A 26716-nucleotide genomic window follows, 5' to 3' on the forward strand; every position below is an offset into this window, starting at 1 on the left:
TTCATATAAATAAGCAATACAAGGATCTAAATAGATATCAGCTAAGCCTCTGTCTTTGAAGAATGTTTAGTTTTTTTCAGCCACATCAATTCTCCCTGAGAAATTTCATAATCTATTACCATCAAAACTTTCTTCTCCCCACAGTCATTACCATTTTCTTGCTTGTGACTTCATAGTAACTTCATAGTACATGGAATGAGGCATTAAATTCCATGGAGAATATATATATTTTGCTTTTGTGTCTGCCTAGCACTAAAAAAGGAAAACCAAACAAACAAAAAAATCCTCCAAACCAACCCTGAAGTTCTTCTCCCTCTTCCTTCACAAGATGCAAAACTCTTCCTCTTTTCCCACGCCTTGGAATACAATTCCTTGAGGTCAGTGTTTGGTTTTGGCCCAATTATACTAGGTGAAAAAAAAAGCACCACAACCGAAACAGGAAACCCTGAGCTTTCAGTCCAATAGAAGTAAACTAGAATTTCCTACCTGCTGGTCCCCCATTACCAAAGCTGCCAGAAATAAAGGCACAGGAGAATAGTCTTAAGGCATTTTAATAAACAACACCCCCCCGCCCCCAAAGGGTCTGCTACAGCTGTTATGTCCTGCCTTACAAAAAGGCATCAAGGCTTTTTAACAGCTATGTCTTACCAATTTATCTGAAACAGAGATCCTGACCTGTAAGACTTTCACTGGGAATGACTTTAAGCTGAAAAGCTGGAGCCTAACAAATGTTCTGGGTAAAAAGCATAGCTGTTTGTGCAGTCAAGAAACATTGCAGCTGGGACCAAATTACCTTACTGAAACATCTCTAGAAGTCAAAGGTGTTGCTCCTTTCAGCTATATGGCACCCTCTAGCACACAGTTGAATCACTATGTGATGATGTAAGTCCAGTGTTAAATACACTGATGTTGGACACGCAAGCAATTCCAATAAAAATATGCCAATTTTATCTTTCCCCAGAAGTCTAGCTTTTTTTTCAGAAGCAGGCTTGTATAGAAATACAGTATCTGTAGAGACATTCAGTAGTTTAGAACCCCCACTATTCAGCAGGCAAGATTAAGATACTGCTAATATAGCTATGTTAGCTCATAATTGGCAAGTAGAACACCCACAAGGTTTTAATGACTATTCCCCCTTCAAAAAGCCACAGTCTAAAACCTTTCCAGACAAATACAAAAAAGAAAACTTCTGACAAGCACTGAATCAGTACTTCCATGCAGTAACATATACACATGGAATATATAAGGAAATGTTAAGGGAAAGAGAAGGTATCAAATAGAAAATACATTTCTACTAACTGGAGAAAACATGCTTACAACTATTTTCACCCCTTCTTTAAGGCTGCGTCTGGAAGCCAAGGAATGTGCTAGTTATAAAGAGGCCATTTATGACAGAGTTCAATAGCATTTTAAGAGCCAGAAAGAAGTAGCTTCATTAAAGACACAAACTTGTACTAAGATTTCAACTGTAATAACCCTAGCTAATAACCAGCACAATATTTATGGATAGGCAAAGGAATTTTGTGTCATAATTGTTTATATTTGTAATTTTTGCCTAACAAATGTGTCCCCATCAGTTCAAAAGCACACACCTTCCAACCAGAATATGCCGATTCTGTTTTCAAAAGAGATAGAACAGGGAATGCGATGGCCAACAAAATTTTCATAATTCCAGCAGAAAGAGCTATAAAGCAACTACTCAAACGAAACCAAAGCAGCAAAGGCTAGTACAGAAACAACATATCTAGACAGTGTTATTCACAAGCATGATTTTAGATTATTTCTCTCCATTAATTTTTTTGTTTTAATGGCTGAACATTCAAGACTTGGCAGTAATACTGCTAAACGCCTGAACAATATACTCTACCATTTAGTTTGTTTCTGCTGAATTTAAAAAAGTCCTTAAACCTTCTGCACACATACTGTGTCGTACACAGTTCCCTTCTATAAAAGTAACAGAGACAAATATGCAGGATTTTCTACAACCTTATAATGCTACCACTCATACAGAAAATGTTTCTTAATTTCCTCATATTTTATTCAACGAAGTGCTTCAAAAAAGTAAAGGCTGTGATTTTTCTTGAATATAACCATTTCAAATATATTGTTTGACATACCATTAACATAAAGTTCCATAGTAACCTTAATCACAGGTATTTTCAAGGCCATGCAAATCCAAAAGTGACTAGCAAAAGAAATAGTTGCCTTTTCCGCAGTCATATATCATGATTTCATTAGAACACCCAGAGACAGGAATACTACAGTGAAGTTACTAAAAAGTAAATTAAAATACCATTTTAATCAAACAGTTTGAAGTTTAACCTTTTTAAATCACAAACATTTTAGAGGAAATTTTTAATTCTGAAGACTTGTAAAAGCTCACATCAAACTAAAGGGTCAAGTAACAAACATATTGTATACACCCTCTTTTAAAACCAGAATTGAGAACCTAAATTCCTGATACTTCTAAAATAAAGCCTTTATAGACATTTTATTGCCTTTTGGACACCAAAGCTGCAAGTCAAACTTTAAATTAATTTACAGTTTGTAGGATACCTTTATTACATATATAATGTAATTACTTCTGAAATTCTTCTATTTGGGGGAGCAGAGAAACGTTTACTTCAGATGAAGTATACACTCAATCACATAAAAGTTTCTAAAATAGCCTCTCACTGATGTTTGTACCCTGCAGGCTATGTTTGTTAGACAGCTAATTTGCGAAATGCAGTCCTCCTACTGTGCCAAATTTCAACAAATACAAAGGTACTAAAGTCTGGTAAACTGGTAAAATGTAGCTGGTTCAGGCAAGTGCCTTGTCAATCAAGCTGCTGATAAATTTAAAATAACCCTCAACTGTCATTATTTTAAAAAGCTGAGTATTTACAATCCAGAATGTAGAAGTTGATAGTTTGTTTAGTAAGCAATAGTGAACCCCCATTAAGTTTTTTCCTATCTGAAATACAAACAACTTTATTCAACACCCCTGGGGTTCTGGATGATAGATTTACTTCCAGATATTACAGAAACAAACGGGAATACCCTCAGATCCAGCCTCAAGATTCTTATCTATAATTCTCATCTATGTGGAATAAGTGACAAAGTAATAAGACTCCACTTCCTTTCTTGGGAAAGGAAGCTGTTCTAACCTGAGCTTCAAATAAGTATTTGATATGGTGCCAATTCAAAAGAAGAGTATGTGAATTTTTACAAGAATTCAGGTGAACCAAGAGTCTCTTTAGTCTTTTTACAAGAAAAAATATTGGAAAAAAAATAGCATCTGACTGAAGGCATTTCACAAGCAAAGTTTCTCAAACAACTTCCCAGGCCAATCCAGCATTTTCGTTCATGAGTTCTCATGAAAAGCAGAGCACACTAACAGACATTTGATGACAAAGCTAGAAAACAATCAACAAGAGGGGAAGACGGGAATATAACAAAGTAAGCAGACAGACTTTCAGGGTAAAAGAAATAAGACTAAACTTAAAAAATGTCAAATAAAGTTGTATAGTAGAAACTGACATTGAAGGAAACACACACACATATTACCATAAATTAACTAAGTGGCAACTCATGAGTGTTTATAGTAGTCACCAAGGAAATAAAGAGACAGGATATTTGCTGATAAACAATTTGTATTCAGTAGTAAGTCCAGCATGCTGGGAAATTTGTAGAGATGAAACAATATAAATTCTCAATAGGCAACTGGAGATAAAAGTTATTTTTCTTCTTAATGTAAATAAGAGGTCAGTTGAGACTGATTTTTCTTTTTTTGATGGGTTGTATGTTCTTATTTTTCTTTGTGGTCTGATATTAAAAAAACTGATTCAACTTGAAATTACTGAAATTTTCCTCCAAGGACAGAAACATTCATATTCTACTTTATCCATTGCTTGCATCGTCTAAGTGTCCTTTAGCACAGAAAAAGTGTTATAGTTTTTACTTGGCATTTTCTGGTATTCCATATAAAACATGAATTCATTTTTATGTTAATGGTTTTGCTTGTGATAGTCTGTTTTTACTTGAGGATACTTTCGCTGTAACCAAAGAATGCCAGCAAACAGTAAAATAACCTTAGCCTCTTTCAGTGAAAAATTCAATGTTTTTCTCTGGACAAGGAAGCAGTATTTTCCTTTTTAAAGACTGTCACCAAACATTTAAGTCTAACACCCTCATTCTAAGCACTGTTGGTCCACACATTCTCTGACTCTTCCACTGTTAAATGGGGCCCAAAAGGCTTCTTTTGATTTTAAGCCATAGTTTAAGTCACTTGAAACTGTCTCTTGTTTTAACCTCATTTAGAAATTTACTAGATGGTCAAAAAAACCAAACCCACTACATTACTGTTTAACACTAGTACAGAACAACTTAAACCCTCAGAGATCAATCATCTGCAGCAATGGTGTTAACTGCTCACAGGCACAATGATTTACTCAGTTCACATCAACTGTCTCTGACAGCACAAGATGCCATGCTTAACTATTAAACTATCAAGCTTTGCAGTGTTTATTTTCTTTGATAAAGAAATCTGGATTTTATTACTTCAACTGAAATGTCTGGGTTTGTCTTTAAAGCAATACTAACATTCTGATGAACATTTTCAGTAACTTTTGATTTCTAGGCACTGTTCTCTGCTTAGGAATATTCCTGGAAAAATTGTGGTTTTGTTAAAACTTTTCCTGCCACTCGATTACCAGTTAAACTAACAGATGTCTGAGATGAGCTGCAAAGCAACACTATCACGCATTATTAGGCTTCAAGTTTCACTGAAAGGATAGGCACAGAACTGAAGGCAACTTAGAGGCATTATCTTAGAGTTAAGAAGATGGAACATCTGTCTCTTCTTGCTGTGCTACACAGGTAACTTCTTCACAGTCTGGGAGGTCAACTAGGGAATGCAGTATCTTAAATAATTTTATTACAAACATCTGAGGCTCACATGCAGGTGACTTGACTGAGGGAAAAAAAAATCCCAACCCCATCACCAACAAAAATCAACTAGTTTGACTGCACAAACTTTACTCCTTAAACCCTAGAAGAAGTTACGCAAAACTGGCTAGGCTTTGCTCCCCACCCCACCTCCCACTTTTTTTCTTCCAAACAACCCCGAGGATCTAAACGAAAGCAAAATTTAGGTAAAATCCAGAAGAAAGACAGCCTTAAAGCAGCAGTTTGCTTGCCCTGTGTCTGTGGAACCCATCCACTAGATGTCAGTGTCCCCCTGGGCAGATGACCTTCTTGCATCCCAACAAAAAGAAGGCAGCTGATAGTCCTTAGTCATCAGGTCAACTGTAGACAAGGAAATTCTTATAAAGCATCCCTGGGTATCACCTGGGCCACAACAGAAGCAGTCAGCAACAGCAACATTTGTGGATACCAGACACACAACATAAATATAGTCCTAGACACAAAGTTTAGCCAGTAAGGTAAGAGGCTAAAGAGCAAGAGCTGTTTCATGCAACATTACTGATTAAAAGTACAGCACGTTGGTCAATAGATATTAAGGCATGCTGAAAATGGATGATTAAAAGGCTGCAAGATAAAGGTATTTCTGCTTCCTATTTCCTAAAATACCCCAAAACTCAAAACAATGCTTTTTGACAAAAAAATATACTAGACACAAGAATGGGCTCTACTTCTACCAAAATTTGAATCAGGCCTGAAGAGGCTTAGACTCAGAAGCAATAGAATAAGTTGTTATAGCACAGCATAAAATCCCCTGTGATAGGCATGAAAACACCACACCCTAAATAAAGGACAGAGAAGAAGTCAAAGTTCAGGCACATTAAGTGCCTGTTGCAGGAAGAAATGGGTAGGCATTTCTGTTCACCTCCATGAAATCTAGATATTAAGATAAACTATAAATTTATAATGGTATATTTCAGTTGGAAGGGACCTACAACGATCATCTAGTTGAACTGCCTGACCACTTCAAGGGCATCTAAATTTCAGTCTAAAAGGAGAATACTGATATAAAAGGAATCTTACACTTGATGGCAGGACCACTTACTAAGAAACTAATGCCACCCCTACAAATTATGGAGTGCTGACAGGCAAGGGCATGCCAGAGGGGAAGCAGCATCATGCATTACAAAAGCAGAGACACAAACAAAAGGAAGGTGAGAAAAATCAAGCTAAATTTCTATAATATATTTTAATCTACCCAGGATTGTATAAAATCTATACTATCAAGAAAGCAATCACAGCAGTAGTAGCATCCACAAGAAACCTGGTGGTTCTTGTCAAGGAGAATGGGAAGGCTACGAAGCTGAAAAATAAGAAATTAAGAATTTCAGAGGAGTACAACATACAGATTTCTTTCTTTTTAAAGATATCAGATCAATTTTCCAGAGAGTCTCACTCAATCCCCCAGCAAGAAAAACACCTTGAAGCAGATTTGAGCAAGCACAGGAACTGGCTAAAGACACAGCTTCAGAAGAACGACTTACAATTACTACATACTTATACCTGGTATCTTTGCCAGACAGGAAAAGGCTAAAAAAAAAATTCACCACAACTTTTTCCTTTAGAAATAGGAACTTTAAAAAAAAAAGAAAATGAGGAAGTTGAATGAAAGGAAATTATAGAGAGCTAAAAAAGTAGAGCAATTGCAAGCAGCACAGGGCCTGTTTAAACATGCCAGGTAGCAGTACCTGTCACTATCCTGACTGTCAATACAGCAGTAATGGGTCCTGGTGTCCTGTGATCGTCAGCCTGCTGCTGCTGTGTACACAGTTTGGGAGCTTCTACTCAGAATTTGCCACAGAGAAACTGGGAGGATGGCTCCATTTCATGTCTTACATTCTTTCTCTCAGTATCTACCAGTCAAAATAAAGTATTAGACTAGGTACACATTTGATTTGACACATTACAGCATTTTTTAATATTCTGAAGAAACCATAAAGTATCATATGATCCTAAAAATCTTATCTACTTATCTTCTTCCCCAGTTAAGAACATACCTATTGAACGATGTAGAGCAGATTGTATCATGCTGCCTGGAAAGGATAAAAAAATAATCTCATTCCTGTTATTGCTTTGTCCCAAACACCACAACTGTAGTTATGATCATTTTAACTGTTCATAGTTTTATAACCAAGTTATTTTTAAGGGACTGTCTGTCTTCTACCCAGCTCCTGTTTGCCTGAGCAAGTCTCAAGACAGTTTTATCCCTTTGATCTTATGCTGCAAAACCAAAGAAATGTCAGGAAAACTGCCCTCAATATGGCAATAATCATAGAATCATAGAACGGTTTGAGTTGGAAGGGACCTTAAAGATCATATAGTTCCAACCCCCCTGCAATGAGCAGGGACATCTTCTACTACATCAGCTTGCTCAAAGCCCCATCCAACCTGGCCTTGAACACTTCCAAGGATGGGGCATCCACAACCTCTGTGGGCAACCTGTTCCAGTGCCTCACCACTCTCACAGTGAAGAACTTCTTCCTTACATCTAATCTAAATCCACCCTCTTTCAGTTTAAAACTGTTACCCCTTGTCCTTTCAGTACACTCCCTGTTAAAGAGTCCCTCCCCATCTTTCCTGCAGGCCCGCTTTAGGTACTAGAAGGCTGCTATAAGGTCTCCCCAGAACCTTCTCCTCTTCAGGCTGAACAACCCCAACTCTCTCAGCCTGTCTTCATAGGAGAAGTGCTCCAGCTCTCTGATCATCTTCATGGTCCTCCTCTGGACCTGCTCCAGCCAGTCTATGTCTTTCTTATGTTGGGGTCCCCAGATCTGAACACAGTACTCCAGGTGGGGTCTCACAGGAGTGGAGTAGAGGGAGATAATCACCTCCCTTGACCTGCTGGCCACACTTCTTTTGATGCAGCCCAGAATGCAACTGGCTTTCTGGACTGCAAGCATACATTACTGGCTCATATTCAGTTTTTCATCCACCAGTACCCCTAAGTCCTTCTCCCCAGGGCTGCTCTCAATCTACTCACCACCCAGCCTGTATTTGTGCTTGGGATTGGCCTGACCCATGTGCAGGACCTTACACTTGGTCTTATTGAACTTGATGAGTTTGCATAGACTCACCTCTCAAGCTTGTCCAGGTCCCTCTGGATGGCATCCCTTCCCTCCAATGTGTCAACCACACCACACAGCTTGGTGTCATCAAACTTGCTGAGCATGCACTCAATCCCACTGTCCATGTCGCTGACAAAGATGTTAAACAGCACCAGTCCCAACACCGACCCCTGAGGAATGCCACTCATCACTGATCTCCACTTGGACATGGAGCCGTTGACGGCAACTCTTTTCTGGCCAATTCCTTATCCACCAAGTGGTCCCTCCGTCAAGTGCATGTCTCTCCAATTTGGAGACAAGGATGTTGTGCAGAACAGTGTCAAACACTTTGCACAAGTCCAGCTAAATGACGGCTGTTGCTATTCCCTTATCCACCAATGCTGTAACCCCATCGTAGAAGGCCACCAAATTTGTCAGGCACGATTTGCCCTTAGTAAAGCCACACTAGCTGTCACCAATCACCTCATTTTCCATGTGCCTTAGCGTAGTTTCCAGGAAGATCTGCTCCATGATCTTGCCAGGCACAGAGATGAGACTGACTGGCCTGTAGTTCCCCAGGTCTTCTTTTTTTCCCCTTTTTAAAAATGAGGGTTATGTTTCCCCTTTTCCAGTCAGTGGGAACTTCCCCGGACTGCCACAACTTCTCAAATATGATGGATAAGGGCTTAGCCATTTCATCCACAAGTTCCCTCAGGACCTGTGGATGCATCTCACCAGGTCGCATGGACTTGTGCGCCTTCAGGTTCCTTAGATGGTGTCAAACTTGATCTTCTCCTACAGTGGGCAGTTCTTCATTCTCCCAGTCCCTGCCCTTGCCTTCTGGAACTTGGGTGGTGTGGCTGGAGCGCTTGCCGGTGAAGACTGAGGCAAAAAAGTCATTAAGTACCTCAGCCTTCTCCATGTCCCAGGTAACCAGGTCTCCCATTTCCTTCTGGAGAGGTCCCACATTTTCCCTGGTCTTCCTTTTATCACTGATGTACCTATAGAAGCTTTTCTTTTTTTCCCTTGACATCCCTGGCCAGATTGGCTTTCCTAACCTGATCCCTGGCTGCTTGGACAATTTCTCTGTATTCCTCCCAGGCTACCTGTCTTTGCTTCCACCTTCTGTAAGCTTCCTTTTTGTGTCAGTTTGTCCAGGAGCTACTTGTTCATCCACGCAGGCCTCCTGGTGTTTTTGCCTGACTTCCTCTTCATTGTGATGCATTGCTCCTGAGCTTGGAGGAGGTGATCCTTGACTATTAACGAGTCTGCTTGGGCTCCTCTTCCCTCCAGCACTGTATCCCATGGTACTCTACCAAGCAGATCACTGAAGAGGCCAAAGTCTGCTCTCCTGAAGTCCAGGATAGCGAGCTTGCTGCGCGCCCTCCTCGCTGCCCTAAGGATCTTGAACTCCACCATTTCACGGTCACTGCAGCCAAGGCTGCCCTTGAGCTCCACATTCTCCACCAGCCCCTCCTTGTTGGTGAGACCAAGGTCCAGCACAGCACCTCTCCTCGTTGGCTCCTCCATCACTTGGAGAAGGAAGTTGTCATCAACACATTCCAAGAACCTCCCGGATTGCTTACGCCCTGCTGTGCTGTCCCTCCAACAGATACCAGGGTGGTTTAATTCCCCATGAGGACCTGTGAACATGAGGCTGCTACTATATCTGTCTATAGAGGGCCTCATCCACTCAGTCTTCCTGGTCAAGTGGCCTGTAGCAGACCCCCCACTATAATGTCACCTGTCCCCACCCTCCCTTTAATCCTGACCCATAAGCTGTTGGTCAGCTCCTCATCTATCCCCAGGCAGAGCTCCATGCACTCCAGCTGGTCACTGACATAAAGGGTGACACCCCCATCTCCCCTGCCTGTCCTTCCTAAGGAGCCTGTACCCTTCCATTCCAATACTCCAGTCACAGGAGCCACCTACCACATGTCCATCTTGCCAATGAGATCATAGCCCTGCAAGTGTGCTCACACCTCTAAGTCCTTGTTTATTCCTCATGCTACATGTAATTGCATAGAGGCACTTAAGTTGCTCCCCCAGTGAAGCTGACTTACTGGATGAAATTCTTCTGTGCTGCTTGAGGTGTAGGCTTTTCTTCCCACATGCACATATGCATTACAAGAATACTGTGCTTGCTGGTCTGTCTCTTTCCAAGGTAGTTGTTTTGATAATTTTAATGAACAAGTGGTCCTTTAACAGCAACAAAGGCAATAAGGAAAACATAGCATCCTGGCCAAATTCCAACTCTGACATTTCCTGTAAGTCTTACACTGTATCTTCATCCACCATGCTGAAACTATTGGTTGGTCGAATACAGGTGTACTCAGCACTGGCTTAACTGATCTGTAGATTCATCTACTCATCTTTCTCCCCACTTATGGATATACCTATTATACCATATGTGGCAGATTCTAATTTTAACATCACTAAAAAAACAGAACTAAAAATACAGTATAAGATAATTATACGATGTGGATAGAGGGGTTTCCTACTTCTATAGCTTTGGGATTTTTTTAAGTTTGGTATGAGCTATGCTTCTTCATCAATGCAAGACTGTTCAACTACCACCAGGACAGAGTTTCATACCCACCCTTACGGACAAAGGTTAGCTGGACTGTTTTTATCATACTGGAGGCAATAGTTAACATCAATGACAACAGCTATTTATATATTGAGATTTTACATATCAATCACTATCAGTCTTAGCCTTTCACTTCAATTCTGTTTCCTTTATTTCTAAGCCACTAATCCCCTTTATTGCCATTCCTTCTTCATATCAGAGCAAATGCTGTCTATATAGTAACTTGCTACTGACACATGGGCTGAAGCCCACAATTGCCCATCTAGGAAAAGGAAAGTTGCTCAACACCAAATGAAGTATTCCTCTTTTCTCTGTTTACAGATACATTTTAAAAAATTCTGAGAAAATACTACAGTTGTGGTCAAATTCACATTCTAATTCTGGAAAACCGGAAACCATTTCAGCAAAGCCACAGAATTAACAAGGTGACTCGGTGAGATACTCTGACTGTGGACACATCAGAAGAGAGGCAGTGGGTGGATTAGCATCACAAAGCCCACTGCCAGCAGAGACTGGAGTCAGGCCTTGTTTGTAAAATACTGGTGACAGTTCCTGGCACAAGCAAAACCTCTTCCACATTTTTACTGTCTCTTTCAACTCAGTATATTGCTCAACATACCTTGCTCACAGAGAGAGCAGCAGACTGCTAACCTGCACACAAGTAAAGCTACGAATACCTTCCTGTTTTAGCTCACTAAAATGCAATGTAATCTCCACAAAGAAACCCCTGTTTTTGAACAGCTTCCTCCTAACTTATACTCTTCACTGCTTCCTTCTCCATCAAGATTTTTTTTTTTACCTCCCTCAAGAAAAATTACACTTCATAGCATTTTACTGAGTATTGAACTTACAGATCTAATATTGGAGAATCAACACTTAATTACACTTTTAGATAATGGAAATGTAAGTTTGTGAAACCGCTAGTCATGGCTTTTCAGGATGACAAAGTAAATGAAATACAGGAAATGAGGAAAGTTGCATTACCAAAGTTACTTCCTCAGATCTATCAAAGCTACTCTTGGGAAAGGCTAGATAAGAAAGAATGGAATCTAAAATTTTACAAAGTAAGATAGAAAATACTAAAAGCAAGCAAAGTGTGGGTTTCTTTTATACAAGAAAAAAAAGAACTGGGAAAGTGAGACTACATAGCACTGAACAACTTAAAAGGAACAGGTTGTACTGCTGCTTACAGCCATGAAAACTATATGACTTGCTTTTCAGTGTGGAAACAGATATGCCTTAAGTCAGAAAAAAACGAAACTTCTAAACTCCTACAGATGCGGAAGACTGCAATTGCAGGATTTCTAGCTAGGAAATAGGCTAGATATTGCATGCAGTTTGGACTGGGGAAAAACAATGACCCTTTCCAAATACCAGAACTCCCCACACTTACTAAAGGAGAACTATTGAAGCACACTATAAGTAGGACACAAACCAAGTTTCTCAATCTTATTTTCTCCTGATGGAAGTGGCAGCCTTCCAAACAAATCAATAGCTTTAAAAGATCTCAATTTATTTCCAATGCGTCAGCTAAGTTTAACCTCAACCGCAGTGACTGCTGCAGTTTGACTTTAAGGAACAGCAGCATTTTTCTAAAGCAATGCCCTCTTTAATCCCTGCATTGTGCCTTCCCTTAAAGGCTACCTTCTTCTCATTCCCAGTTGCTAGCATTGTGCATCAGTATTCCACTGGGTAACCAGAACAGCTATTAATGCTAATAAGCCCAGACAGGAATACACATTTGTTCTAAAGAGACAGTAACTGCATGACAAGTAATAGGATGAGACATACAAGATTGCTAAGTCCTGCCTTTAAAATGCAAAATACAGAAATACATACTCTACAGACAAAGTGAATTAATTCACAGGAGCAGTGAAGTATCACAACATCTTACCAGGACACAAGTGCTTCTTATAGATGCGTTACGGTGAATAGTACATCAAGTGAGAACACTCAAGTACACTACTTACGAGAAGATTTCATCATGACCCCAATGCAAGCTGCACTGCTATTCTGAGTATCGACTGCATCCCTTGTAGCTATCAGGACTCAACATTTCTTTCAAGAGACTCAGATTAGGCCTTGGTCTCCAGGAACCTCTGTAATAACCAAGCTTAGATAATAGTTCAATACTACAATTCCTCTCGTCAGGAAAGGGATTCATAAGCAATATTACCTGGCCCAGTGCAACCCCTGGAATATTTATCCTGGTGAAATGAACAAACAGTAACATGAAAATTCATAAGGAACAGCATGCATGATGATTCTTACAAAGACCATTTCCAAAGAGAATCAAAAAAGTCCAACTTTCAGACATGCAGAGAAAACAGCCTCTTACATTCAAAACAGCTTTGGATAAACCCTTTCAATCCCTGCAGTTGCTTTTAACCAGTCTGGTTAAGCCTCATTGTCCTACTTCCCAGGCTTCTTTCCCCATTGTCCAGAGCTAACACACTTCTAAGATTTTTACTTATTAAAAAAAGGTTGGTTATCAGAGCTAGATAACATTCACAAACTTAACTTTCTCTTTAAGAGGATAATAAAGCCAATAAAATGTGCGGCTAAGCTATTCTGTTCTGAATTTAAAACCAGGCTCAAATAGCCCAGCCAGTTCTCCTTTGACCATTGAATTAAAACAAAACAAAAAAAAACAGCAAAAAAACCCCACCCATATACCTTCTCTCTTATTATAAGCCAACAATTGATCAATCAGTGCTTGCATTGCTTAAAAGGGAAAACTCACTATAGACAATCATTTGTCTTCAGTTCATTAAATCCATAACAACCTGTATAAAGTTAATGCTTGTTCTGAAGAGCTTCCAGTCTAAAAGCAAGACAAAGACAAATGTGAAGATACTTAACTTATTCACATGGTTTTCCACTCATCATGCAATGGCCTCTGTCTTCCGAAAACAGTAACAACGGATGGTTTAAAAAATAAGGAAATCATTCTAGCAGTACAGGGATAAGGTAGCACAAGCACAGGAGTAAAGCGGAGGGAGGGAAAAAAGAAAGAAAGAAAAAAGAACAAAAAAACCCACAATAGATAGATCAGAGCTGAGATGTATTGAATCAAAAATACATGTAGCAATTTGCATAAGATCTGACAGAAGTACTATGCCCAGTGGAAAACTACACACTTTGCAGGGATGATTCAACTACTAGCTGACATAAATGCAGAATTCCTAAAGGGTATCTTGTTTATACAACGTCCAGAAGCTAGATCCAACAAGCTACAGACAAATCAAAAGACAGCAGTATGAATGCAAAAGGAAGGCCACACGAGCATTTCTTCTATCTTTTCTTCTGCAAAAAATCCTTCCTCCATAGCATTTGAGATATCCTTAAAATTCACAATATACCTTGCATAAGCAAAGTTCCCCAACTTTCTTCTGGAGGTTTTCTCAAGCCCATTTTATAAATTAAAAAAAGTTTCCTGTACTTAACTTTCCACACAATATGACAATCATATATACCCATTAAGCTGACCTACCACAGGAAGAAGGTTGTGAACTCTATCCAAACAAATCTTCAGTTCAAACATACAAAGTTTGTAAGCTACATTCCTACAAACAGAACATTTCACTTTTTGAGTTGTTACCAATAAACACTAAATTCCAATACCACACTAGAAGAAACTGCTAACAGGGAAAGGAAAAAAAAATAATACAAATCTTAAAAGTAAATATTGTCTGCTGTGTTGTTATCACTTATCTTAGAACAGTTTGCAAGGAACGCCACCTGAAACTACACCATCAGTATATGATTCAGGAAACTCCTGACTTCAGAACCAAGTTCTGGAGGATTTAAAGTAATACATTGGCCCCATAAAATCTAAAGGACATGGCACTGAAATGCAAGAATAGAAGGAACTCATTTTTGCATTTATTTACCAAAGCCAAGTCCAGTGACACCCTGACATGACCTACAAGATCCTTCACCTGACTAAAATCATTTTTAGTTCAAAGGTACTGTCCCTCTAGAAATAGATCAGTTCACAACTTAATTATATCCCTGCACTGAATTCCCTTTTTACTCCATTGCTACTTTTCTTACTTCTAAACACATCCTGGCCTGATATACACTTAATAGGTCTGGAAGTTATCTTCATCTGTAAGAGCTAAAAATATCATCACTGAGGTTTTTATATCCACATACTTTCTTCACTGTTCACTTACTTTACCAGACACGGAATATTTTTTCTATGAATACAGGAAGGGAAGCCTATTATGTATGCTATAAGACTGTACAAACAGGATGCTGCCTTCATTTTCACACAATCACCAATTTAAACAGTGCTAATGCTTTATAAAATGCTGCACCAGAAAGATACATTGCTATAGCTTTGCACAAAAAATGCTATAGTGTTTAATAATGTGTAAGTTAATGTAAGCTCTCATTCAGGCTATTCCATATTAGAATTAGTTACGGATTTAGCTAGCATTTTAGAAGCAAATATTATTTCCCTTTAGGAAATCACAGTTTATATATGGATTTATGGCAACAGCTTGTTGACTTTAGGATACAGATTTTTTTTCAGTGTTATTGGTCTCTCAATTTAAATCATTCATTAACAGGCTACAGACTTCTGTAACCTGTAAGAAATACAACTAGGCTTCTCTCTGCCACAGTTTCACATATACAAGTTTCCACATGTTCTTTTCAGAACAACAAAAATGGGAAGTTGACATCCTAAATAATTTGCAGGCTGCATTTTCACTGTAACAAAAAAAAAAAAAAAAACCACAAAGAAAAGAAATGAAAACTCAAATTTCATCATGATAAAATATTAAGAAAATATCTGGCACCAATTGAAGAAGCAACTGGAGCAATGTTGCTACATAATATCAGGGCAATTCCCACAGCAGTTCTGTGGAATAGCCTTTGGAAAAGCTCTTCTGTTTATAAGGATAATATAAAAGGTTGCAATTGATTTGTGAGTGACTATATGGCTTCACACCCAGCTTAATTGACAACTTACTTCAGAACATTCAGTTTGGAAAAGGGACTCGTGTCCAAAGCTTTCAGTGCAAAGATCCTCTGTTCCAGTTTTATAGCAAAAAGCTGTTAAAGGAAACAATGTAGGTTACGTTTCTCCCTTCTGGGCCTACTCTTCATTAAATAGGAATAACAGAAAAATAAAGTATCTATAAAACAACACATTTCTTTACTAAAATAAATGCCAATGTATGCCTGAAGTACTTTCCAAGATCCTTCCACCTGACTAAAATCAGTCATTTTTCTGTATTAAAATTTAAATCTAGTTCCCTATATGTCCAATTAATATTTACACACAGTTATGTTTCTGCAACACCACAGGAAATGAGTTAAAATTAGTTTTACATTTTAATTTGGTCATAATAAAAATCAACACAGCTTTGCATAACCACCCATACTACTAAAAATTGAAGTCTAACAAGAAACTGTCAAATACTTAGAGCTATCTGGGAAGACTCACAATATCTAAGAGATTATTTCCTTCCTTTAGCAGTTTGTGCAATAGGGGTGCTGCCCTATAGGCAATTTATAATTAATTCAGTTCTGCAGGAATGCTCAGGTTTTTGAAGCAGTTAAACTAACCTACATATGCCCTTCCCTCCAGAATAGTATTTCATTTTCCAGCTTTATTTTGAGCTAAATGATTCCCTTGAGTACTCCTACTGGACAACTGTATTAATTTCAATTAACAATTACCTATTTGCTAAAATTATCAGAATATACATGAGGGAATAACTAATAATGAAAGCATAGCTTCCAGTTTTAATCCTACTTCCTACACAGGAAGGCAAAGATTCAAGTAGAAAATAAAGGAAGAATTAAGACTTATTTTCTACATGTGGAAAAGCAGTAAAAAAAAAAAAAGCTATGCACTGCAAAAATGCAGGACATAATACCTTTACCACCAAGGAATCCCCATAATCAATTTTACTCACAAAGCAGCTAGTCATCAACTCACAAACCCAGCCTACCCACAGTCTAAATGCAATGCACTATTCATATCACTGTTTTTCTTTGTTTGTTCTGCTTTTTATGTTAATTTCTCAGTTTGCACAGTAAAACCATGCAAATACTGGACAGCTAATCCAATAAGAAAACCTGTCTAAGTAGGAAGCTATATCCAAGCACTATATATGCTACCAGAACACTGAGTGCCTTGAGGAAAAAAAAGCAGTGTTCCACTGCTGGGTTATGCATTAGAGTCAGATACAGTCAAATAAGAAGTGAAACGTTTAGGACAGAGTGGAACACCACTCAGGCTTCTCAAGAGCTGTACAGTTCCCACAGCAATCAGTCATTTCAACATGATGCATAACCTACACTGGCAAGTCACTTGAACACTTAAAAGACAGCAAACCCATGTAGCATCCTTTGAATCAGGAACCCAGTTTTTCAGAGATAGCTCTGTCCTCCAAGAACTATCAGAGGAATAAAAATAACATCAAACTAACATAAATAAAAGACAAAAACTATTTAAAAAAATAAAAATCAAACAATGGAAAACAATATGAAAATTCTGGACCAACAGCCCCCTGAAACTCTCAAATGTGGTCAGTAGCTGGGAATCATGCCTACCAGTCTCTGAAGTCCAGCCAAAACCTCCATAAACTAGAACCTTGTCTAAACAGCTACAGACATCTAGCTCAGCACAAGAAATGGATTTCTCATCCATTATATTGACCCTATAGCAGGTAGGAAAGATAGCAATGATAGCAGAGGTGCTAACTGCCCAGTCTCAATAAAAACAGGAAGACAAGCCAATACCACTCATGTACGACATTCTTTTCAGCCTCCCATTGATTGTCCTTTATTAGCTGTCCAGAAGAAAAAGTCTTAGCCCCTTGTTCCCACTGCAGCCCAGCTGAAAGATGGTCATCTACCTCTTCAGAACCAAAGAACAAGCTGCTCTCAATCTCACTGATCCACGTAGAAGCTGTTCTTCCTGTGATCAGAAAGAGTACAAAACATCTGTGTGTTTTCAGATGAAAAACAAAAAGCAGATGTCATCCACACAAGGCAGTAAGAATGACAAGACAGCAAGACAGACAAACACATCAAGATGCAAATTTTTTCTAGAGTACTCTGACCTTAGGAAAACAAACAAAACCAGCTACAACTTACAAGACAACATGAGAAGTTAATGTTAAAAAGATAGTTTAAAATTGACAAGTTCAGTATTATAACCAAATAACAGAGATAAAAGTTATGCACATGTTCTTTAAAGCAGTATGGTTTTAACTAAGTTAACTTCCCCTTAGAGACTGATGCTTTCCAACCCATGACTTTAGACACCAAAACTCATAGTTAAGATAATACAATTAAAACTAATATATTTCAAAAGAATCAAGACCTGCTCTGCAACATATAAAAAATTAGAGCATAGCCCCTCCTCCAAAGATAAAGGAACCTAAATTATATGGATACATTTATGATCACTTAACAACTTTGCTAGGATTTCTCCAAATCATAGCAAATTAAAAATTGAACAAGCCAACCAATCCAGACAGCACTTTACAACTTTCAGTCTAGTAATGTAGTTGCCCTTGGCACATTCCTAACACTAGGCAATTCAATTCTTTTTACTGGGGTAAGGGAGCTCAGAAGTATAATAAATTTAAAAAATTAACTGTCAGAAGCATCATGGTAGGATTTCCTTCAAAATTACTCATGCTTCCTTCTAGAAATCTGAAGGAATGAAACACATATCTTCATTTGCTTTTGTTCCTAATGACACATCTAGCCCATGAGGCAACTTCATTCATAGCTTCAGTCCTCTTATGATAGCTATTTTCCCCCACTGAAGTAACTGGCTACACCAGCTTGCTACTTTTTACAGCTGATAATTCAATTCTTCTAGGCTTTTCTTTCAGAGGAGACTTCCATTAGAGCAATATTGCCTTTAAGTCTTCCCATAAATTGATTATCACCAATAAAATTACCTTTTAAGGAAATTAAAAGTATCAGTTTGTAGGAGGATAGATAGGAGGAAAAATTAGGTCAACCAAACTAGGTCATCCATTTATACCTCTATTTTTCTGGCACCTTTTGGGAAATATTTCTCTACTCTATCTTTTTAGCTGTGTAAGATTTTTTTTCATTCTAAAGCTGATGGTAAAAGAGTAGTTAGAACAAGGCCCTAGGAGATAAAAGCAGTAACTTCCCTACGCAAACCTCACAGTGACAGAAACATCCTGACATCAGTATTCAAAGATACTTTAAAACAACAGTTCCCAATCCAGAAGAACAATGGTCCTAAAGTCTGACAGATTTCACTATGCTCTACTCCTCTTACAACTCTTCCCTTACCCTGCTGTTGCACCCTCAGCTCCCCTAGTAAAGCTACTAGCTTTGTACTTGTACTGTCTCAGCTGTATTGGGTCTGAACACAATTTTGTTTCTCAAAGATGTAGAAGGACTCAAGACAGTACTCTAAAAATACAGCCACTCTCTGGGGTTCCTGGTTCTGGATCAAAAACTCCACAGCTGTACCAAAGTGTTCTCCTTCCACGAACACATTCTGACTGTTCAAATTTGAACAAATAATTCATGAGTTAAATTTATATTGGCAAGGTTTTTTTGCCAGATGAAGCAGGAAAACAAACAACTTAATCTCTTTGCAACATTCACATACTAGTTAACAGAAATAGAAATGCATATCCATGCTTCATTTAGGGCAAATATATACAGCCGAGTTATCCGAGCCTGCACTGGCGTAGCATAACTGTAGCAATTGTTAAGTACAACAGCCTGAGGAAAACACCAGGATGCAAATACCAAGATGCGAACAGCGCACTTCCTAACAGCACAAAGAGCTTCTGCTCTACCCAATTAACTTAGGCTTTACTCAGTTCCGTCTCTGACCTTTAACACTGATGTCTCTCCCTAAATTAAGTCTGAATAAGACCAAGAAAAAAAAAATCATCTAGCTTCCGATTTCAGTTCTACAAACATGTGCTCAAGGTACTACTATAGTTTCACCTTTCCCCAACACTAACAAGTGCATTACTATTTTCCCTATACCAAAATGTCCTAAGCATATTACAGTACACAACACAAAATCCCTGAATCTTAAATAGTAAGTGAAGAAAATCAAACAGAATTTCCGTTTATTACAAGTCAATGGCTTTAAGATGAATTTAAAAGCCTCAGACTTCTGTTGCACTTACTACTAAAAAACATATACACATTAGATAAGCAGATATTCAGATTAACCTTTTCCTGCTTCCAGAGCTGATAACTACTATTTAGCTCTAACAACAACAAGGAAGAATACCCTGAAGCTATTGCAGTTTTAAGGTAAATTATGTACACTCCAAACCAAGAAATTCATACTATAACAATCAGTCACACATATATGCAGAGTAGTATACAGACATACATCCAGATATGTATATATATGTATATGCATATATCTCTGCATGTACATAGATCTAGAGAACTATAGATTAGGGTCTGTGGTTAATGAACTATGGTCACATGAGACATATCTATATATAGGTATCTAGGTAGGTGTGTATATATATATATACCTGCATACATGTTTAACTATATACAGCAAAAGGCACTGTAGGATTGAGATCAGAATAAAAGCAAAGTATGTATTTGACATGCTATTTAAATTATTTGAAGCACATGTAGTATGCCATAAGGTGCAAGGTCAAGACTACCATTTGCTGCCCCTGAACAATTCTATAATAACCAGCAAAATCAGTACACAACCCTTTACTCAGTAAGAACTGTAGACTTACACACTGCTGTCTTTAGAGACTGAGCAAACAGAACTTACTACCATGCAAGCTATTTGACACAGCCCAGAACATTGCCTAACTGACTTGTTTTAGTCTCATTTGCCTGAAAGAACTACTGCAATTTTAGGCACAGTTTGCAAGCTCTTATACCCCAGGGTCACTATAGCAGCTTTGTGGTTGTATTCAACTACCTCCATGAAAATTCAGAATGGCATCTTTGAAACAACAGGAACAGCACTCATTTCCTCAGAGGGTGACAAAAAAGCTGAATATTTAAACTGAATGGTTGTTCACAGAAAGTTGTATTTTTGCGTAACATTTAAAGAACAGTAGTTCACAAAGTTTCAGAAGCCTCTGAAGTTAAGGGTTACTGAAATTAATATTCAGTCATATTGTTCCAACCAGATGTAGACTATGTAAATGAAGCTTTATGAATGGCCTGGATGACTACCACTGCACACAATGAAGTAATCTGTTGGTGTGTGTCCCTGCAATCAAATTAACAGGATCCAGTTGAAATATAGTCAAAAATACATTAACACTCAAAGTATAATGTGGAAGATGAGTAGTAACAGACCCATTTTTTACCCTGAAATTACAGAGACTCAAAGCATACCTGAAGTGACAGTTGTCTATGACCTGTTAACACATCTCTAAGACCAGAGCTTCTTACTACAGATCAGCTGTACAACATACTTACAGGTCGTTTTCTCAAAGGCAATTACTCTTTCTATCACACTTAAGGGAAGAGAAGTGCTCAGAACTGTTGATGTTCATTCAAAAGCCCCTAATTTACAAGAATTTCATGCAAACCTATATTTACACCAATTAATATTTTTTTTAAGTTTCAAGAAACATTTTACCATCTAGTTGATTCTACCAAAGCATTTTTCCTAGTCTAATCTTACCAGATAAAAATTATTTCTCTTGAAAAGACAGCGTGTATTTTATAACTTATATGATAAAGCATAAGCTGAGAGTTCATGTTTCAAACTATGTGCTACAAGCATGAAATTCATTAAATAAATACTAGAAAACATAATTTCCAAAAACATCTATACAGCTGGGTTTTTTAAAAAACTAAAAAAAGTAACACAGAGAGATATAATACTCTTTCTTCACTAAGTTTCCAGATAATATGCTTGCCTCAAATTCGAAAAATATCTTCACAGATACTCAAGAGGTACATTAATGGTATTTGAATCAGAAATGTTTACATAAATGCACATTAATATACAGACAAGCTTTTAAGAAGGGTGTTTCCCAAGTGCTATGGCTGAATATAGCATTTGATATTTTTAATGCTATTTCAGAATGTACAGGAATTAGAACAAAATCAACATCACAACTGCCATTAGTACACAGACTTTCATTAGGTATCTTAGTAGTCTTGATCAGTGATTTAGAATAGTCTAGATTGTTAATTCATTTTTAGTAGTCTTTAGCATTTTAGAAAAGATGCACTTTCCTGAAAAAAAAAACAAACAACAAACGAACCACAACCAGGGAAGGAAAGTTTTACAACATCTGGTGTAGCACTGCTTATGATCAGCTTAGCTTTTATCCTTAGAAGTCAAGCACACTCCACCTCCTCTTTATTTAAATAGGATTTTCGCAAAACAATGAGGTAGAAGCACTTAAAAATAAAATTTTTTAAAATAAAACCATCAAGAGGTTAAAAGCATAGAAACCACCTTTTTACCTGTTTCAAATCAATGACCCCTTCAAACACCCGTTCATACTTTAGGAAACAGCACATCAAGTTCTTTACTATCTCCAAACCTAAGAGTTTCAGCTTAGATGACCAGAACAAAGATACACAATATTCAGTTGAGTTAGTTACCAGTGTCCTCTTGAATGAAAGGTATAAAAAGATCTGAGACCAGATGTAGGTACCTAGTAACTCCTTGCAAAGTTGTTAAAAATGAGGATTATTTAGACTGATGATCTAAGAGGATCATATTGACATCACTCCCTCCACACAACAGCTGAGGGTCACCTGCACAGTATCCACTGCAAAAACCACCAACACTTTCATCCATCCTCTGTGTTCCATGGCAACAGATTAGCGAGAGATATAACCCAAAAGATTAAGCGAGATTGTCATATACCACAAAACATGTGAAACATCTGATTTTAAGGTAAAGCTTTACACCATTCATATTTCAGTTCTCCTATAACAATGGCGATCTGTATCAGACAAATGATAGAAATGAGAGTATCAGAATGCTTTTGTTTAGACTATTGCACAAGAAAACAAAAATGTGTTATTTGTGGACAAATTAAATGAAAAAAATCAGAAAAAATATTTACTGAGGTCTGTCTAGAATCTAGAAAAACTGTTTTCTTTGCCGTCATATGGAGCTTTGACTTCCAGCCCTTGTTTGATGTAAAACACATGTTCATTATAGAAAATCAGAATCTAGACCATGCTGGCTGTATTCATACAACATGAAACACCAAGAGGAAGCAATCTATACTTACTTCCTTTTGCCCAAACAGCAATGTCAGCAGAAAACAAGGAAAAACTATGCTCTTGAATGTATTGTAACTATACCAGTAAAATCCTAACCTACATTATTTTAGGAAAAAGCCCACTTGCCCCTATATCCACAGATACATGCTTATTGGCAAAACACACAGACAAGCCTATACTGTTTTCAAACTAACCACTTCATTTAAACCTAATTTTGCACACCCATAGTACTGAAGTAACCTACTAATAAGTACTGCTTACTTTCTAGTGCAAACTAATTAAAATTAAATACATTTGATTTCCAGTAACAAGCTTGCTCTTGGTGCCCAGATTATACAATTTATTTTGTAAGTGGCGGGGGAGGAAATAATCAACTTTCCACCTTCCAAGTGGAACATGTTGTCAGGTATGTCAATGGCATTATTAAATAGCAGTCTTAGTCATCTACACTATGGACTTTCAGTAACATTCAGCCAGACCAATCAGTCTACCTGCACATAACTCTAGCTTTTCTACCCTCTTCCAGCACTCCGTGGCACCTATCAAGTACTTTTAGTTCATTCACTCAGGCCTAAATATAATTCTGTAAGCCTATTACTCAACACATCCGAAGGCAATAAAGATGTGAAAATAAAGAAATGTTTTCAATTGCATTCACCCATTATTCCACTCCTATTTTAGATTCCATTTTGACTTGGAAACAAAGCGATGAGTAACAGCAATTTCTATTCCACAAATTTGCCACTGTTTAGCAGCAAAAGTACATCCTGCACTTAAATGAGAAAATACAACTTCCTCCCCCCCAAAACCTCTCTACTAAGTCTTAAAAAAAACAGAATACTGAAGCTTTTTACCCCCTTCACACCTCTCTTCTCCCTTTTCAATCATTTTAAAGAGCATCTAAGCATGGCTCTGTCAAAAAAAACAAAACAACACCAACACACCAAAACACATACCCAAAAAAGCAACAAAATATCCCAACATGTTCACAGTAAAAAAAAAAAAAAAGCCACAAAACCCCCCCCAGTAATTATGAGTCTTGTCACCACACTAATCTATATCTGGTTTACTACACAGAGGTGACTACTGACACAAATGTGAATATTAAGGCCAAAGATAAGCATCACGGTTTCCTGGGTTTCCTATAATTTATTATGCAAAAATCAAGTCCAAAAGTTTGAAATAGAAAGTGTTAAGAGGACAAAAGAAATTTTGAACACAGTTCTTGCCAAAGCATTTAATGCTGTTTCAGGTAATATATCTTTCTCCTGAAATGCCTTGCCAATAAGTTCCTTCAATCCTATTTTCCCTTTTTTTAGTAGCATTCTCTTTGCTTGCTGCTGTATGAAAGCAATGGGAAAGCTTACTGACTATTCAGTTGAAAGCTATCGAAACAACAAGCTGTCAAATAGAGAAATTGAAATAAAAGCTATTTTTCCATACAGGGGTGCCACTACTTTGAAAAAAGGATGACAAAACTATTGTATACTATTCAACTATAACAAAGCTAAAACATTTGGCTATTTATCAGATATGAAATGGTACAAGTCAGTTATGAGGTCTAGTACAAAGTATTTAGCATAAAGGACATTAAAATAATCCCGCATTTTCCACTAGTCTAGGACACCCTTTCTGCAAAGTACATATAGTTTACGTGAACAAGACTGACTCGTCCGTACAAGATGTCAATTCATGTTTAATAGAAATTATACTGCTAAAACTATCACTTAATGAAATGGTTCTGTCAAAGTATTTAACCTTTATTCAGCGTTAACAGATTTAGAATTGTCCTATCGCTCCAATGCCGTTCTTCATTTCACATATTTCTCTCTTCCTTTCCCACACGCTCAGATGTTTCGGCAGCATACTTTCAGTATTTGCAAAATCCTGCCCAAAGAGCGTGGCCGATTTCCCACGGGCTCCCACCCCACCCTGGATGAACTCGTTACTTCCCAAAGTCCACTCCACTTCCTCTTCCACCCCTGGACCTGCCAGCACTCCCAACGCCCCTCCGCCTTGCGCAACATCCGCGGCCTCCTCCCCACGTTTCAGACAATCCCTGATGCTACATTTACATTGAGGTTTTGGGTTTTTTTGTTCCCAGACGACTAGCAAAGACTGACAGCTTAAAGGGCTAATGATGTGGTTTTAACCCCAAGTAGCGCCAGATAATAAAACAAGCTACAAAGACACACATATACGGAGGTCGCTAACCTGCTCATCTTCAGCTCTTCCGTGGGCCAAAATGTATTTTGATATTAAGTGTTTAAGCAATATTGAAAAGTGCCAGTGACATCTGCCCCATCAAAATTATTGTTCACAGCTCAGACCGTCTATTCAAAATATAAATCTCCTCAAACATTTTAACAGCCCGATTAAACAGCTAAAATAAACCAGGAAAAGAGCTAATTCGCCAATAAATTGTCCCCCCGAGCACACACACGTTAACCAAAGGCTGACGGTGAACTGATCTGTAAGGAAGAAAGACGAGGGATACAGGCAGGGCTGCGATGGGGGATGGGGACCAAAGAGAGACGTTAGGGAAGGGAAGATGAATATTCCTCCAAGGACTATTCAATGCATTTAACACATCTCCTCGGAAAGAAGAGAAATGGCAACCAGGCGGCTACAGGGGCAGATAAAGAGGGAAAGGAGAGAAGGAGTGCCCGACTATCCCCAGATGACATTATACATGGCAACCCTGCGAGAAAAGGGGCTGTTAAGGGAGAGGAAGAGCTAACAGCCCTCCCCGAGACGCCTCTGTCCCCTTTATCTGCTCAGGGAAGGAAGGGGGGGGGGGGACGGGACACGACGTGGGGGGAGGAGGCTCCCGTTTAATTTTGCAACAGCCGATCACCTACCATCTCCTCAGGAGCAGAGGAGGGCCGGGACAGGGGGCTGCGGTGACAAACCTTCCCGGGGGGTGGGGGCAAGAAGGCGGCTAAATTAAGGAGGCCACTTCCCCCCCCCCCCCCCCCCCCCTCGCCGAAATCAAAAAGCGGTGGGGGGTACGGGGGAGCCGGCCGAGCTTCGGGGCTACACAATAGCAGGTCACTCCCAGGGAAGCGATGCTTCCCCCCGACGCCCCCCTGCTCGCAGGGGGATGGGGAAGGGGCTGCGGGGACAGCCCGGCACCTCGCCCCCCCCCCCTCCCCCCGGGGCCACCCCCCGCCCCGAGGGGAGGCAGAAACCCTGCCCGCCCCCCCCCCCCCCCCCGCCGCGCCGCCGCCCCTCACCATGAAGTCGCTGGCGAAGTTGTCCTCCCCATTGTGGTCTGTGTCCTTCATGGCCTGGACTCGCTTAATGAATTTCCTCAGGATCTCCTCCTGGCTCATCCTGCCCCGCCGGCCGCCCTGCGGAGCGGGAGCCCCAGCCCCGGCCGCCCGCTCTCCGCCTCGAGCCCCCTCCGCCACACGAGCCCGTCACCCGGCTGCCTTCCCTTTCCTGCCTCGCCTCTCCCACCCCCCGGGCCTGCCCCGCGGCCTGCTGGCGCGGCACGGTGCGGCGCGGCGCGGCTCCCCACCCCGCTCACGGCCGCTCGTCCGCCCGCTCCATCCTCCCCTCCCTCCGCCCGACCCTCCCTGGACGCCGCCGCCGACACAGGGACACGACGAAGTCCCCACCTCCTCCCCCCGCGCAGGCGCGACTCCCGCTCCTCCGGCGCTTCCTACGCCCGCCCCTCCTCGGGAACCGGCCCGCCCCCGCTTCGCGCCCATTGGCTCCTCTGACGGCCGCCTCGTCCTATTGGTGACCGCGCACGCTAATTACCGGCTAGGCCAGCCTCGAGGGAGAACTTTGCTGGGCTCTTGCCTCGCCCCGCTCTGCCAGCCCCTCCCGTTTCCCGCGGATGGGACCTTCCGAAGGGCGCCGAATGGAGCTCTGGAAGGGACCACTT

General features: G+C 39.5%; 1 protein-coding gene across 3 annotated transcripts in view; it reads right to left on the reverse strand.

Moving 5' to 3' along the window:
• The window catches only part of PTPN12 (protein tyrosine phosphatase non-receptor type 12), an 83461-nt gene extending 57108 nt beyond the window's left edge, over positions 1-26353 (reverse strand). Inside the window, exons 1-4 of one of the 3 annotated variants that reach the window (XM_049813711.1) lie at positions 10073-14876; positions 8040-9652; positions 6963-6998; positions 6654-6818 (exon numbers count right to left, since the gene is read on the reverse strand). Coding sequence is in view for 2 of the 3 variants with exons in the window: in XM_049813710.1 (XP_049669667.1) it covers positions 26058-26156 (99 nt within the window). In the remaining variant the exon portion in view is untranslated. Of the gene's footprint in view, positions 1-6653; positions 6819-6962; positions 6999-8039; positions 9653-10072; positions 14877-26057 lie in introns of those variants that run through there. The other 2 variants (XM_049813710.1, XM_049813709.1) reach the window with 2 other exon arrangements.
• Positions 26354-26716: the final 363 nt, after the last annotated feature.

The sequence above is a fragment of the Accipiter gentilis genome, chromosome 11 (assembly GCF_929443795.1).
Source record: "Accipiter gentilis chromosome 11, bAccGen1.1, whole genome shotgun sequence".
NCBI lineage: Eukaryota > Metazoa > Chordata > Aves > Accipitriformes > Accipitridae > Astur > Astur gentilis.